Source organism: Liolophura sinensis, chromosome 8 (genome assembly GCF_032854445.1).
Source record: "Liolophura sinensis isolate JHLJ2023 chromosome 8, CUHK_Ljap_v2, whole genome shotgun sequence".
Classification (NCBI taxonomy): domain Eukaryota; kingdom Metazoa; phylum Mollusca; class Polyplacophora; order Chitonida; family Chitonidae; genus Liolophura; species Liolophura sinensis.
Window position 1 is genome coordinate 49,064,137 of NC_088302.1, and position 16,840 is coordinate 49,080,976.

The 16,840-nt window shown below is 40.4% G+C and overlaps 1 protein-coding gene across 1 annotated transcript in view; it reads left to right on the plus strand.

Moving 5' to 3' along the window:
- LOC135472464 (repulsive guidance molecule A-like) overlaps nucleotides 1–16,483 on the plus strand; it is a 39,995-nt gene extending 23,512 nt beyond the window's left edge. Inside the window, exons 2-4 of the mRNA XM_064751979.1 lie at nucleotides 10,429–10,574; nucleotides 11,026–11,540; nucleotides 13,439–16,483. Of these exons, the coding sequence (XP_064608049.1) occupies nucleotides 10,429–10,574; nucleotides 11,026–11,540; nucleotides 13,439–14,155 (1,378 nt within the window). The 3' untranslated portion in view covers nucleotides 14,156–16,483. The remainder of the gene's footprint in view (nucleotides 1–10,428; nucleotides 10,575–11,025; nucleotides 11,541–13,438) is intronic.
- Nucleotides 16,484–16,840: the final 357 nt, after the last annotated feature.

The following is a 16,840-nucleotide window of genomic DNA, read 5'->3' on the forward strand; positions in this document are numbered from 1 at the left end:
ATTTAGCTGATGACTTCTCGAACGTCTTGTTATACAGGGTAAAATTGTGGGGATATGATTGAAGTATGCTTGTGGTGACGCTATATAGACCTGGGGCGATCAAACGAAACAGTATGTCCGCCAAATACCGTACACTGTGTGTTTCCTCCCTAAATTTTCAAGAATGTGTAATATCCACACACTTGATATGGGTTAAATTTTTTCCCATGTAGATATGCAGCCTTCCGTTACGTGAGCAACCAGTTCTCGCTCATTTACGAAACCTATTTTGACACAGTGATTATCTAGGCGTGAACACTAACCTCATTTATACACACGTTATTTTGCCCTCGGGTTCAGGTGTAAGTAGACAGTTAATATGTTGTTTCTACTCGATTAGCTCTGCTTTGTCTCTCAGGGATTAAAAATGTGTGAAGAAACCAGTTATTGTACATTAGTTTGATGATAAGAGGCCCCGATAACCCTCGCTGGTGGAAGTGAATAGATCAGCGATGCTATCTCACTGTACAATCCCTACAGGTGCCCGTTTTGAGACGTTCTCCTGTGTCTTAATGGGACGCACAAAACATATTATTTCACACATTAAGTGCCGTTTCACTGTTTCTTAATCTGCAACATTCATTACTCTCTAAGCATCTCATTAATTCTTGCCTGAGTGTCTTTGACGGTCTAATGTTTTGTAACGCGCATTCCTGAAAAACGCCATGAAAAATTAATATTATTACGCTGGTCGGTTCTGTAAGCAGGTCTGTATGAGGACAGCAGCTGGCAAGGATGGTGATGTATGGCTTATTCTTGTTACATAGAGCACGAGGGGCCCACTTTCATGAGAGCTTAGTAAGTCTAGGCCTCATAAAGTCTGTCAGAAATTATGTTGTGTAAGGTATCAATCCATAGCCCTTTAGGATTATTACCTCGTGTGTTAAATTGCACGAAAAACTTGTATAAAAAGTTGACTTAGGTAGCTCGGTGAAATTGGCCCACGATGTTTGAAGCAAAATCGTGCTTTGAAGATAAAAGCCGGTAGATTTAGATATATTTATAGGTATCTCTTTCAGAAAATCATTCACATTGTAATTACCCATACTTGTGAACTCTGATAGTGAGAATGGAGTAGTAAGTATATTGCTGCCAAATTTCTTATGGAACTATTTCGCAGCGATTTCGGAACAATGTCAATTGTGTCTGAAAGAGTTATCTATGTACACTTAGCAATGTCTGTTGTGGTACAGCTCGATGATCTTGTCATCTGTCCAGCTTCCATTATTGATATCAGCACTTTTAACGACTTACGACATTTAGTATATAGTTCCCTGTTTTTTACTTGTAATGAAGGATTTTGAATTACTGCATGCTACAGTCCTTCCAGTGATGTGGAAAGAGAGTCATGACGTTCAGACAATCGTGAACTGATTCAATGTCCATCCGAAGAAGCAAATTCCTTTGTAATAGGAGAGATTAGGGACCAGTTTCGAAGTTGTTTGGCATCGGGAAATAGTATATTCTGTGCAAACCCCTGTAGCGCCATGCAGTAAACATGCTTATAAAAGCCTGGAAAAGCAGCAGGACAAGGTCGTCCATCATATAGTAATCCGACAGAGGCCAACTGTTTTGTACACGACAAAAGTGCCATGTAATAACATGGTATTTTTAAATGATTTGAATAGCTGGAAGATTTGCCATTATGTCCTGCACCAACTTTAAAATTATTTTATATGTATGCTTGGTGTTTAACGTCGTACTTAAAATTGTATCCAAGCTTGTAATGGTAATGAACCAATATGATGGCCCACTTCCGTCAAAGCGATCTATATAAACGTGCAGCTTCTACTTTGCAACTTGAAAGGTGAACAATCAAGATGTGAAAAGCTACCAAGGGGTGGGGTTTTGTTTTCACCATGTGCGTCTCTCAGGGTTTAGATCCAGGGTCAATCCTGGGTCGGGTCACACCTAAGACCATAAAAGATGAAGTTGTGAATTCCTCGCTTGGTGTTCAGCTTTAAGGGGGTAGTGCAACGACTGGTTGACCCGTATCAGTATAATGGCTCGGGCGGGGCTGCTTACTTGCATTCGGTAAGTCATATGAGTGAAGCAGGAATAGATAAAAGAGGTGTGCAAATCCGCCGTGCAACAAGGAGGCACTTTATGTGCTCTCTAAGAACTCCTTCGACATCATATGACTGAAAAATTGTGAAGTCCAACGTTAAACCCCAAGCACTCACTCACCCTCTTGCAATATATAGTTCCCTATGTCTGTAATCAACGATGATGCGTTTACTCTCCTTTTTTGAGGTTTTCTTGCACCAGTGACCTTTGCTAATTCTTTTGCAACGACATAACACCTGTATAGAGTGATGTTTTACAACAAATTGTAATTTAAAGCGTTATTATTGAAAAGGCGACTTGTCCTATATTTACCCGTTACGTATATGTGATCGGTTGAATGAATTCAATTTTTCTCAATGTTTTATTTTTTCTGGCGTTGCATTTTTGTCACGCAGGTATCATTGTTGTTTGTACAGATCGTTTTTTGGAAATGTCTTTTGTTACATTTGCCAGCCGTCCCGCACACAATTATCGAACTATTACATACGGCTCTATTACTGTGCCGGTTTTCACGCCTCAGTTCAACCTCTGAAAGGATTATCTCTTTACCCTATGAAAAGTAATCTGGCCCGATATACTTAAGATCTGGGTAACATTGAGGGCCCCCTGGGCTCGAGTTGCCAATGCGTGCACCTGTTCGGAGAGGCCAGGGGTATAAATATACGCTGTAGGCGTCAAAAAGAAGGGATTGCTTTCTCAGGTTTACTGACTTTGCCAAGTCTCAATTTAAACAGGTGGCAATACTTGAGTATCCTGTATCTAGTAACAGAAACAGGCGTTTTAATTATTCCCAGCCAGCAAGTAACCCAGAATCGTCCCACAAACGCGCTGACTGGAGACTCGTGCTTTGGTACAGGACGGCGTGTTTGTGTGTGATAGTAGATATGTCCCTGCTGTTTGAAATCTACACAATGACCATACTACGTGTATAATCATACCATAAGTCAGTCATGTTCTGATTCGCTTTAGCAGCACTAATTCTTCGTCGTCGTTCCGTTATAAATATGTCCTCGACAAGGACTGGGGAAAAGTTGACCAACTGTCTTGCACTAAAGACTAATCATCGGAACTCCTAAACCTCCAATAGAATTGCTGTGGGTTCTTTCATACACATATTAAAGCATACTATCTCATACTAACTCGTGGTAGCTGATATCTTCCAACAGTGTTGTTGAACTGCCAGCTCTCAAAAGTTGAACAGAAGTTAGCCTGCAACTGAGAGTCGAATCAGAATTCGTTAACACTATCTCCCTGATATTCTCATTGTTCAGATCTTATTTGAAAATTTTTAACGATTTCTGTTGCCAGAATAACCTCTGGACGCTAGGTAGCTCGAGGTTAATTTTTGTGACGTCACAATGTGCGTACTAGATATGCTTTACGAATGCAACTGAAAAGAACACAAGAATACAACTGCAAGTAACACAGACTATGGAAAGCAGTCGATACTGAGTTTGTTATATGGTATCTGATACGTCTTCACTTCTCTAATGCAGGTGTCTTTTGTGGGGTTTTTTTGTTGCTGTTTTTTTTTTTGTTTTTTGTTTTTTTGGATACCGTGTGCATACTTTATGTCCTAAATGAGGGCTTTCCTAGCTATACATAGCAGACGGAAAGGTGCCAGTGCACCTCCAAGCTTTCCTCTAACTGCATGTATTTGACAATTTCGAGCAGTAAACTTTTTCTCAGATGCGCTTATACCATATGGATCTTTTGCTGTACTAAAAGTTGCTAGTGTAAGTCTCGACAGCTGCTAACTTTCCTCCAGCTGCATGCTTTCATTTTCGAGCTATATTCTTTTTATTTTCCCGCATAAGTAAACACTCGCCCTTGCTCACCGTACATATGAATTAAAGCATCCACTCTCTAGATCGTTGTATCTCTTTCACTATCTTTGCAATGATTTCATGGTTAATCATTTGCATACGTTAACACGTGTACAATGTATGAACAAACTGCACGGTTTGTTCATTTTCTGTAGTTGAGAACATGGATGTGAGGGATATATGTACGTCTTTTTTGTTATGGACGGTAATAGGCTTTTCACATAGACTAGAGTGCAATAATGACTGGTCTAGGATAAGCGTGTCATCTTTTCAATTCCCTTTTTCTTTCAGACTTTCAACATCCACAGGTATCTTACTTATTTCCCATTACGCTTCTTTCTCCATATTATAATACACCGCCTTTTTTTCTTTCCCTACATTTCTTTTTTTCACCTGTAATGTTTTATTTTTCTACAGCAATCAACATTTCCCAACCTATTTCAGCTTGCTTTTCTTTAATTACGACTTTTCTTCCTGCTTTTTGTTTTACACTTTATCTACGCACAGCTCTCTGTTCTCTGTTCATGACTAATGAATGACTTTGTGATCACTGAAACACCTTTCTCACTGCTCAGGAACTTGCTGTTATTGGTATCCACCCTATCTTCTCTTATTTACCTATACACTTGTCATAAAGTGTACTTCCTATGCAGCGGAAATATTGTAGTAATTCACTTAGAGGTGCTGTGAGCATTTCTGTATACCATAGATCACTCCTCCATCCCTCCCTCTCCCCACACACACACCTCCCCCACCCCCACCTACCCTGCTTATGACTACTCCCCTACACACGTGTTCTGGTTTCTTCTGACAATGCCGTACTATCAATCGATGCTCACCACATTATACATTGTCCATTTTGTGTCACATGCAGTCACCCCCTCTATACCCTCATTGTATTAATTGCTAAAAACGTGATGCGCAAGTGTTAATAATATCACGATAGGTTTGTAGACAATGATGAACACGCTTGTGGATGCTAGCTCTCGGTGTCTGGCAAGCCACAGCCGGGTGTGAACTCAGCCATGATCCGGACTCGCTACCCACTCGAGTATGACGATCACGTGACCTCACAGCATCAGCATCTACGCGGCTGAGGCAGCAAAAAACTTCACCCGTTTAATTGGCTAGCGGGTGATGATGTGTCGCCATATACATAGCTAATGTATGCAATCGCCCAGGGCCAAGTTAATTACTGACTTCGTTATCTTTGTTATAAAACCACGTGACTGTATTATAATTGGGGTAGGTCGTGTCCCCGTATGTAAATATACCAAGATGATATTTCGCCCAGACACTAAAGCTGTGATTCAAACCTTTACCCCAAAGGGAACATTAGCTACTGATTGAGTCTAGTATGCCAGATACACCGACACAAACGAATCCTCTGTAACCTTCAAATCAGAAAGCAGATCACCGTGTACTTTAACCAGACGCATAACTTGTACGCTACTCATGTGGTATCATTCGTTTTCGCCAGGTTTTGTCACAGTTCCTTATTTCGGTCATCTTTCGTACGTCTGTATAATATTTTATTGGTTTCCTTCTGGCTTTGCCTACTTTCATTCACTTGAAACATCGTTCCTACTGTACACTGTCTGGTGTATGTGGTTTCCTTCTGGCTTTGCCTACTTTCATTCACTTGAAACACCGTTCCTACTGTACACTGTCTGGTTATGTGGTTTCCTTCTGGCTTTGCCTACTTTCGTTCACTTGAAACACCGTTCTTACTCGTACATTGTCTGGTGTATGTGGTTTCCTTCTGGCTTTGCCTACTTTCATTCACTTGAAACACCGTTCCTACTGTACACTGTCTGGTGTATGTGGTTTCCTTCTGGCCTTGCTGGCTTTCGTTCACTTGAAACACCGTTCTTACTCGTACATTGTCTGGTTTACGTGGTGTCCTTAACGATTTGCTAACTTATCTCAGCATATCAGCTTAATACAATATTTATTTTTCATATTCTTTGAAACAAAAATTAAAATTGCTAAGCTGAGTACATCAGCTATAAATCATCGTATATGTAGCGGTGCTATTTGATTTATTTATTTGGTGTTTTACGCCGTACCCAAGAATATTTCAATTACACGACAGCGGCCAACATTATGGTGAGGGAAACCCACGACCATCCGCAGGCATAGTATTTGAACCATGGAATGGTGATTTGCCCGTTGTAATATCCTTCATACACACAATGCTAGTTATAGCTGCGGAGTGTTGAGGGTGTTGCACATTGACCAAGTCCGTGACTGTTCGGGGAGTCAGTTTATCACACTTTCCTGACAGGATGTTATAAATCCTGATTGTGACGTGTATATCGGACCTATTCCGTTATATCACTGTGGTGATGTGATTATTTCCATATTCTTTACCGTTGTTTGTTCTCCTGGTCACACCAATTCATTTCGGTCGATCAACCTCGCCCACCTGATGAACCCGGAAGTATAAGACATATTCAGTCAATGTCTTCAGTCCCTGGGGGAAGGGTACTCTTGGTTCACTCACAACATTTGCTCATATTCATTCGTAACGTGTTATACCCAAAAACATTTACCATATCTACATCAGTGTAATGTCATATTTAAACTATATGTCCCTTTGGCGTACATATAGCATTCGTGTGATTAACCGTTGAATAACGGTTATTCCGCAGATATGGACACTCCCCTTGGTTGATGTACTGGTCACTAGCCCAAAGTGTGTTGTGTGTTGTTTGTTTATGTGATGAACATTTTGATCAACTGTTGCAAGGGAAGATATTATAGTTTAAGCCTACGCGTGTCTTGCAAGAGAAAATTTTATTACAGCAAGGACCAGATAGCCCCTATTTCACGAAACTGGGTATCAGTGTTAAGTTTTTTGTCTAAGAATCGAGTACACACAGGTCAGCTTTGTCACAATTCCGACATTTCTGACTCGCTGTCTCTTGTAATTACAACGTAACTATCTAGTAATCACGAGATTTAATATAAAGTGACTGTATATTATAGCGTTATAATTACCTGGCGCCCATATTTATGTCATATAAAAGTCACATGTGTGTTTCCCGATGAAAAGTGTTGGAGATTGTAATATACGCTTTAGGCATTCCTCTATAGTAAACATACATAAGTAGATGAGACTAGGGTGCGTTCCTGTGCATGTTCAGAATGCATGTTGCGTGTTGGGAGAAGGGGGTGGGTATATAAGTTAACACTGACCTCGAGGATTTAACCTGGGCCTGCTCACTGGGACACAATTGCGGAAAAGCGTATATATATTATGCTCATTCGCAAACTGTGGATACGGTCACGTCACCACCTAATGTTACGCCATCAGTTGTTCTCTATTGTTATGTATGCACGGCTTTACAAATATAGATAGTTGTAACGCGTGTGAAGAACATAATTTATATATGTTAGCTCAACCTTTTAATGCTATCTTCTTTCTCATTTCTCATTTAATATCTTGTAAAGACATGTCGGTCTATGTAAAGTGTAACATCCAAAATAAGTCTGTTCGTCAGATTAAACACCGCTCGTATTTATTATTTACAAGTCTGTTGTCCGATATAACAGATGGCATGCCATCCAAAAGAACGCGATTGTGTTTAAGTTTATAACAAAGTGAGTGTAAGAGTAAGAGCATATTAAAGTATAAAAGTTTTAAAATCGCTACACACTAAATACAGTACAACTTTCATTTGTATATTCCACTATACCTTATCCAGCTTGAAGCATTTTTTTCTCGAAACAAGGGTGGTGTTCCTACGAAACAGTCGAAATGGCCCCAGTGTCGTCAACACGTGTGTAGCTGTGCTTTCGTTCAAGAGTATCATGTCGAGGACACGAATTATGATAATGACGCTAAGGAATACCGTCATTCAGATATATACATGTACTTACTCAACTTAACATGTGTGCCTTTTCGACGATGAAAAAAAAAGTTCATTTGCAGCAAATTTATTAACATGTATTAAAGCAGCTTTATGACAATATAAGGTTTACAGAGCGTGGGAAAAGATCGAATTTAATGTTAACCGACAATCATTATAGAACTTAACTAAGTTGTCAGACTCCAACGTAATGTTTGAACTGACCTTAATGTCGCTTTAATATTTTTCACAGTTGTGAATAACGTTTACGGGTTAACAGGTGAGTGTTCTGTTGGCCCAACTTTGTGCAGTGAAATTTTAAAATCAAATGAGATGAACTGGGATCGTATACCGCAGCGTCATTAAGCGCTATACTGGACATAGACAACAATGAGAATATATTCCACTGTGACAGCCACTTCCTCCTGCGTGAATTAGCAGCTGTAGTACTAAGCATTTTGAAATACAAAGGTATGATATTTAGAAAGACTCCTACTTCACCTGTTCGCCGTAAGTTATTTGTCACAGAAACTATTAAAACCTACTTTTTATATTTTACCCCATCCTTCTGAGACACGCTGTTATCAAGAACTCTTTTAAATCATAGGCATTTATTGTTTTCCTACGACTATTGTACGGAACACACCCCTGTTAATGTGCTGAAGAATGTTTTGATCTTTCTCTCTTCCTTATCTACAATAATGACAATAAATTATTCTTGCATCAGTGTGTCACAGCTATGACTTTACCCCGCTCTTCACGCCTCAGGGCTCAGCCTGTTATCTCTTAAACATCAGCCAATCGGTGGCCCAACCAGTGACTTTTTAAGCCCGTGCTCTTGAGTCTGCTACACCCTTGCTGTCAAAACTTTTGATGAGTTCATGATACTGTGTAAAATTTTCACAATTTATGTCGTCCACATGGTTGCATTTAAAAAATAACGGAAACTTTAATTGACTTTTTATGAAAGCTTGTTTATAAATTGTTTTGTCCGGCTTTGTCCATGCAGTTTGGCCGACCGATGTTGAATAGTTTTCGCTTTATATCTTCCCGATTTATCCTTGCTTCGGGCCCTCATTTAGCAAAGGACGCCTTCGGTGTGGAATTGAGCATGACTACGAGTGTGAAGTAAAGGCCGTATATTACCAGTGTCAAAGCATGTTGTGAAAAACTGTGTTTAAGCCAGCTTTTTTATACATATATAATTACAGTCAACCTGTAAGAAACATAGCTGCACATGGTCGTCCCAGAGCTCCAGTGAGTGAATATGTAACGCTGGGACAGCACCTGACTGGTAAACAGTAGCCATTTTCCGTACCTCTGACCCCCTGTCCATTGTCCAGTTCTCTCCTACCCCATGCTCTGTTAGCTATCTATCCTATCGGTACTATGAGTCCGTTGACCTACAATCGGGCGACATCGGGCGGGTCCGTTGTTCGGGGCATGACCTTCGTATGCACTCGGCTAGATCTGGTCCACGAGTCGCACCCCCAGTCACCTATACGTGTCTCGTTTAAAACAAGACGGGGTTAAAAACAGCTAAAAACAGACCAGATCATGTCTTTGTCGTGGTCAAGCTATAAAGTTCCCGTGACTCGGGAGATTTTTATCACCTTAAAAGATTACCTTAAAGCGTACGCTAAGCCGTTAGCTCGATCTAAAGGCCTGCATTATAACACTTCTCCTTTAACTCAAAACGCTCTCAAAAAAAAAATCGTACTAGGGTCGTGGAACATTTGAACGTATAATTCGCTTGGTTTTAGTCCATACCAATAGCTGCGCTTCGCTTGTTAGCTTATCTGCAGTTAGCCCCGTGTGGCCGTCAAGCATTTTGTTTGAGATAACCCAGTTTGGCAGTGTATGCTAGTAGTGTGGAGGTTTGCATGATTCAAATAGCTTAACAGGCATTCGCTGATTGCAATCTGTCCAGGCTGGGCTAGGTGTGAAGTAGAACGTCTTGATGTTTGCCCGGATTTATCTTGAGGTTCCACTGGGGGGAAAACTGGGAGGAGTTTTGCTCAAGTTGGCAATCATTTTCATTTGCTACGTGCAGTGTCACAAAGGCTAACGAGAAAAACGGGTGAAAAGGTATAAACATTTCACACCATGACTATCTGTCAGTCTCGCTCAAAATGCCGAGTCACGTGACCTCCGGTTTAAGTTTCTCGATCACCGACGGGCCCGTCTTGCTGGTTCTTTCAGTAACTGAAGCGACTGAGGTCGGCTACATAAGATATTGAGGTGTCAAAGCTATCCACGTCAACCCTTAGAAGAGCTTATGTGTTTGCAATTAATGTATGAGCTCCAATTGTTACCTGACAGGCGGCTTGTCAGTCAGAGGCGCGGGTGGGCGGAGCTTCCACACGTAGTTATTGAATTTCTGATAAGCTCCGCCTTCTGGCCTAAATCACACACACTCACACATAGAGCGGAGAGCGTTAGCGGCCTTGTAGGCAGTGATGTAGTTTGGTAGCGGGGAACAGCGCTGTTTGTAACGACTGGAGCAGCAGTTTTCTAGCCAGCTCGCCGCTCAGTAGGTGTTTCAATATGTAACGGCAGGAATGGTTGACCAGGCAGTGCAGTTTGTGAGCTGCTCATTATGACTGAGGTGTGACTATGCCCGTGTGTTTCCATGTTCACAGGGCAGACCGTGGTAAAGGCCGGACAACGGGCCATAGCTCGGCGACTGTATGGAAGGGAATGGGCACCCGGAGCTGGACTAGCTCGCCAGTGGCCCCTATCCCCACTCTCCTTGTCGTAGCAGTCACAGGGATCATATGGAAAACAGGTAAGTTCACTAACACTCGCTTGTATAGCTCGCCATTCGTTGTTTTCCACTGTCCTGCATATATTTGAACCGGGATATGCGACAATGACATACAGATAACCGAATATCTGCCCTGTGTGACCATGTTAACTGTCCGCAATGGGCACGAGGGTCTAGAGGCGTCCTCCCGCATGTCTCAGAAACTGTTGTCAGATAAATGTATCTCTGCATGAGGAAACCCTAATTACAGATATTACCTATTGTATCTATGTAATGTGAAGGTATGTTATAATCTACTTATACTCATTAAATACTTATAATCTTACTAGGCCATTGGTCTCCGCATGGTTAAGGTTGTCTTTACAAATTAACCTAAACGAAGTTGTATGTATGAATTTATAGGTATGTGATTCGTTTTCTGGTCTTGAAAGGCGTCTTATGTTTTATTTATTTATTTATTATTTTGTTGCAGTGGATGGGTCGTTTGGTAGATCTTCGAACTGTCGTGTAGACTCGTGTTGGAACCAGTACAACACAGCCATAGAAGCAATGCTGGATTACCCCAACTCCTTTAATAACCTCACCCCCAACCAGATAAAGTGCATACCTCTACGGACCTATATGAGCTGCATCCGAAACGTGTCACGGGGTTGTTTTGGAAATATTAATTACCACGGTGTCAAGGAAGGTGTTCACAACAAAATGGCTCAACAAAACTGCAGCACCCGGGGCATAATATACGACCCTAGGCTCCACGGAAGCCCCGTCCACCCGTTACCCAAACCGGGGTCCCCTTGTGGCTACGACGGCCCGCCTGTCTATAAACACTGTGGTCTTTTTGGAGACCCTCACTTGAAAACTTTTAGTAACGAATTCCAAACGTGTAAAGTACGTGGGGCCTGGCCCTTAATAAACAACAAACACTTGACGGTGCAAGTGACCAACGACCCTGTCGGAAATGCAGGGAGAGCAACAGCTACGAGCAAGGTAAGGAAAGGGACAGGTTTCTGAGAGAAGAGCTGGGTCTCCCGAGCGGTGTATGACCTCTGTTCTACACCCGTACACAATGCACACACTGATCCAGCCGAGGTGCGATATTTAGCGTGAAAATCCACATTTTTACAGCCTAGATGATCGTGTCGTATCGATCTGTTTGCCCTACATTGATTGTGTAGGGAGGTTTTAGAAGCGGCTCGCCAGAGTCGCTGCTTGGAGGCGGTCGATGTAGGACTGAGCTATAGAAAAGCGTAGAAAGCACACGTAAAGATAACACCTTGCTGGGGCTTGAAGTGGGGCGGCCGTCATGGCTGCCTTTCCATAGTCAACCCGCCGAGCAAACAGTGGCTATGTTCTCCCGTCCACAACCCGATCAGGGAGCCTCAGTTTGCTGTCTTTTGTTCGGGAGAAAGATTTTAAACGTACAAATCCATTCACCCTGGAAACTGCTGTGCGCTGGCAGCGTTCTGTGTCCGTTTCTCGATATGCCCCGTTTATATCCCTATAACCAATGTTTCGCGCTGAATGGCATAAGTGCATTGTCGTTGTATATCTTCTTCTGTTAAATGAACAGTTTGCTAAAACCCGCGTGTTTATTTGCTGTCTTATGTATTTTTTTAGACGATCCAGGTTAGCGTAGTTGTCATTAAAAGCTGTGTCGCCTTATGAACTCGAGAACCAAACTAACTCGCATAGGAGGTGAACAGGTTAAACGAATTCATATCAGCATGATGAAATCTTCGTCCATTGTATATACAAGGTTTTGTAAGACTTTATAAATAACTGCTATTACTTACCCCTTAAATGAAACTAGTAATAATTTCACTATTAAGACAGACACAAAAGTCATTATAAAAAGCTTAATAGCCCAAGGCAAGGTTGTAAATTGATATACCTTAGACTGGCACCTCACTCAAACTCTCTGCTTTGTTCAAAGGTGTTTCCACTTTAAAGGTCTTCAAAAAATGATATTGTCTCTCTTTCAAGGATTTGTTATCGAAATTTAACTGATTGAACTTTTCTGGTCAATTTTCATGTGATGATACCTCATTATTATTGTATGACTTCTTTCATCAAAAGCTTGTTACTTGTGGTAAATTATTCTTCAGTAATAATAATATCATAGTGATGATCTTTTTGAAATAACAGCCGTGTGAAAGTGGGAGGAGAATTTAAAATCACTTCTTTTCAAATGTTTTGTTCATAAATACCAATTAATGATATTTGCAGACTTTCATCAAACTGCAATAATTGTGTTAAGGCATTATTGATTTCTCTACTGTTTACTCCAGTAAAGTGTTACAGATTTCTCAAATATACTTTTCTTGAACGTTTTACTTTGTTATGGCATCTGTAAATCATGATTAAATATCTATTTTCCAAAAGATTTATCTGCACTAGAGTTGTTTTAGAACAGCAGTTTGAAGTTTACAGTGGCATGTATGCTCTACAGGCCTTTCAGTAAGGTTTACGGTGCCAGTCCATCACAGTGTGGAAACATTGTTGCAGTCATATCTACAGTTTAAACTTTTACTTGACTGTTAATCATTTAAGTTTAACATTCTATCTTTAGGACCATTGTTTTAAGACGAGAACAGTATGCTCGAGCTTGACATCTGATACTGTGTGGATAATTTTGTTTAATTATTCTAAAGGTTGCTAAATCTTCATTTCAGCTGTTTTCATATTTTAATGTGCATGCGTTTCTATGAATGTGACCTCCACTGTTTTGTCACTATAATGAGAGAGAGAGCAATTGTTTAATAAGTCTGAATGGTTCTTCGTCACTGATACTTTTCAAACACTTCTCACATTAATCTAATGAGTTGATTTGATAGTGTTTTAGTACATGTTCTATGTATTAATCGTACACTTTAATCTTCTTTCAGTTAACTGTGGTGATTAAGAGGAATGATGAATGTGCGGCGAATCGGTTTGTTACCTATCAAGCTCAGACCGATCATTTACCTGGGACGTTTGATGAAGGGAGAACACATTATGGACAGGACAAAACTGTTCGACTTGTGGAGAAAGATCCTGGCAAACACGTAGAAATCTACATCAGCTACATCGATACCACTGTGATTGTGCGACAGATCGGACGATATTTTACCTTCTCTATTAACATGCCAGAGAAGATTTTAAATGAAACACGCCTACCTTATTCTGCATCGTCCAAACTCCAGCTATGTGTGGACGGATGTCCAGCAAAAGAACGCTTTGATTATCAGGCCTTTTTATCTCAAAAATACAGCAAATTAAAATCGGAACTTGTTGGCAGTGTGACGGCCATGTCTAGGGACGATGCTACAGAGCTGTGTCGAGAAGCTGGTGTCATCGATTTTTATTTTGATTCTTGTGTCTTTGATTTGATGACAACAGGAGATACAAACTTCACAATAGCAGCTAACACTGCGTATAATGATGTGTTACGCTTGGACCCAAATGTTGATAAAATTTTAGAAAAAAGGCAAAATCTTAGTCATTTGCAAATTATGGTGCCGTCAGAGGGCGCCAGGACTAGTGGCTCATGGACGGGCTTGACACTGATGGCGCTGATCATCTCCCTTTATTGCCTTGGTCTCCATGGCAACAAGCTGCTATGACCTCTGTGGTAACACAGGGGTGTGCCCTTTTGTGCAGGGTTCCCCTGTCCTGAGAGGTGTGGATTTACAGCTGTTAGTATGTGTATGGGATGTTATTCTTAAGCCTATGTGTGGGTGATGAGTGGAAGATCCTACTCATCAGGAAGTGAACAATGCTCGAACAGGATGTTACTCTGTGAAAGATTGCATTCTGGGAAATCCGTGAACTCCTGAAGGTCTGTCTGGGTCAAAACGGAAAATTCCTCTGAACTAAACAGGGATGAATGTGATATATAGAGAGGAAGCACAAGATTATTCACTGTTATTCACTGTGAAGGAATGTGACAAAATGGTTTGTGACACATGTTGTATTTGTGACACACATATTCTTTCAGTTTGTGACACAATTTTGACTAGGCATATTGGGGACGGCTAACTTTGTTAATAAGTTTCCAGGGATAGACTTTTGTCTTGTCCCTCCCCATCGCATTGACTGGATGAGCCAGGTTGTGTCCGACATCATTTAAGTGTATATTAATGCTGGGTCTGGTACCCAAAACATGCACAGAACTGTACAAGGTTTTCTATTTGCTATCTTTGGAGAGGTTATTTGTATTGACCAGTCATGGGAAAAATTTCTCTAAGCAATGTGATCAAATTATCAATTATTAAGGTTACATGTTAGAATGAAATTATTTCTACTATTAATATAGTAACTGGGTCAGATTTAAGAAGTTAAAGGATGTTAATGAATGCCTCTTTAGGCAAAAGTTAATTTATGTTTCATTACTATTAATGGTTTAATGGTAAATTTACTTGGTACTTAAAAAGTTTTATTTAAATATGCTATATTTGTGTTTAGGAAAAAAGAATAACACAAGTTTATTACCGATTATCATACAAAATATTTCTTCCATAGAAAGCAGCAAACTTGACTTGTCACTTGAATTCACACAGAAATTAAAAAATGAAGTCTGGTCAGTGAAGTGAAGGTTTTGGACATCATCATACTATGTTGACCATGTGTTCAGTTGATATATAGTAAGTACATGTTCTCATATTCAAACTACAAATAGCAGGATTTCCCAGCCAAAACTTCTCAGATTGAAAATCTGTTGTGATGTACCCTTCATTGAGAATAACGAGAATAGACTCACCAGCTAAAGCTGTGCCCCAACACTTAGTCAGGAAGGGGGGCAATGTGGTGTAAGGTTCAGAAGGAAGGCATGCTCATCTACTCTACCCCGCTCTCCCACCACCACAGTCTTCAAACATCCCACACCTGTGCAGCAGAGATATCACTCATAACTTTGTACTGAGTTTTACCCCCTACTTCTTTCGAGTTCACAGGTGTTGCTCCACATAACATAGAAAATCGGCATTCTTCTTAAACTTCCAGGCTTAATTTATCAATATCAATAAATCTGTATACATAATCATTGTTATATTATCAGGAAGTGAAATTCATTTTTCATATTCCATTTCTGACATATTTGTTTTTAATTAAACCTTTTTGAAGCACAAAAAAGCAATTTAATTTGGAATGTATGGAAATGAATCATTTACAAAATGATCTGAAAAAGAGTAACAAAGCAGCACCATGCTATCATCTGTGGGAAAGACTAAGCATTTTGTAAAATAATTAACTTAAAAGTTTGCTGTAATGCAGCTCATTGCTGTTCGGTGTAAATTTAAGAGCTACAAGTCAAACACAAATGGTTGCATGATCAACACCATTGGTGGTGTCTTCAGGAACAAATAATGTATCAGTTTGTAAAGTTCAGTTTAGTACAAAATCTCAAAACCAACTGATTTCTGGGGGATTAATCTTTTCACCCATAACAATAAAGTAGGCTGCTGTCATAATTTTCTGCTATCACAACAGATACAGGTTTGGTTACTAGCTATGGTCAGTTGTATTGTTCACAGTTGTTAAACATATGAATGCTATCTTTCTGAGGCAGATTTCGTAACAACCGGTATTTAAGTTTGATATCAGTTGATCTTTCTTCTCTCAGTGGGTGTTTGAAGTCCCGTACTGTATCCATAATAATGCGTTTTTGCATCCCTGTGATGAAGAAGGATCAGGTTAGCATGTTTAAAACAGTAACCAGGCTGATGTGGCCAATTAAATGGCCTCCGAGGATGGGTCAATTTCAGCCAATCAGCAAAGTGCTTCTGTTTGGCCAGTTGTTGGTAGATTTCCTGATGACAAAAAGACAATCGAAAATAGTCATTCTGTGAATGACTTTTAATATTCTGACTTGCCAGTACCACGCAGTCTAGATTTACAAGGTGTAAATTTTTGTATATTAAATCTAGGTAAAAAATACAGAACATAACATTTCATACATTTCGTTTTTTATTTTTCTTGTATCTGTGATCCACTAGCCAGAGCGTTGTGTTGATGCGAGCGTGTTATAGCGCTGATGTAAGTGTGTAGAATGGCGCTAGGATGTTATAACAGTTTATGGAAGGCCTTTGTCATTAAGAGTGCAGCTGCTAGTAGCTTAGCACTACAGGAATGGCGGTTTTATCGGGCATATAAAATGTCAGGGGATGGCAGCTGGGAGAAGGAATGTTTTCTTCAGTTCCTTACACTCCTGGAAGCAGAAGCCATGTTGGATGACTGTGAAGGGACTGGAGGTATTTCCTCTCTCTCTCTCTCTCTCTCTCTCTCTCTCCAACAAGTCGTTCCCAGTGACT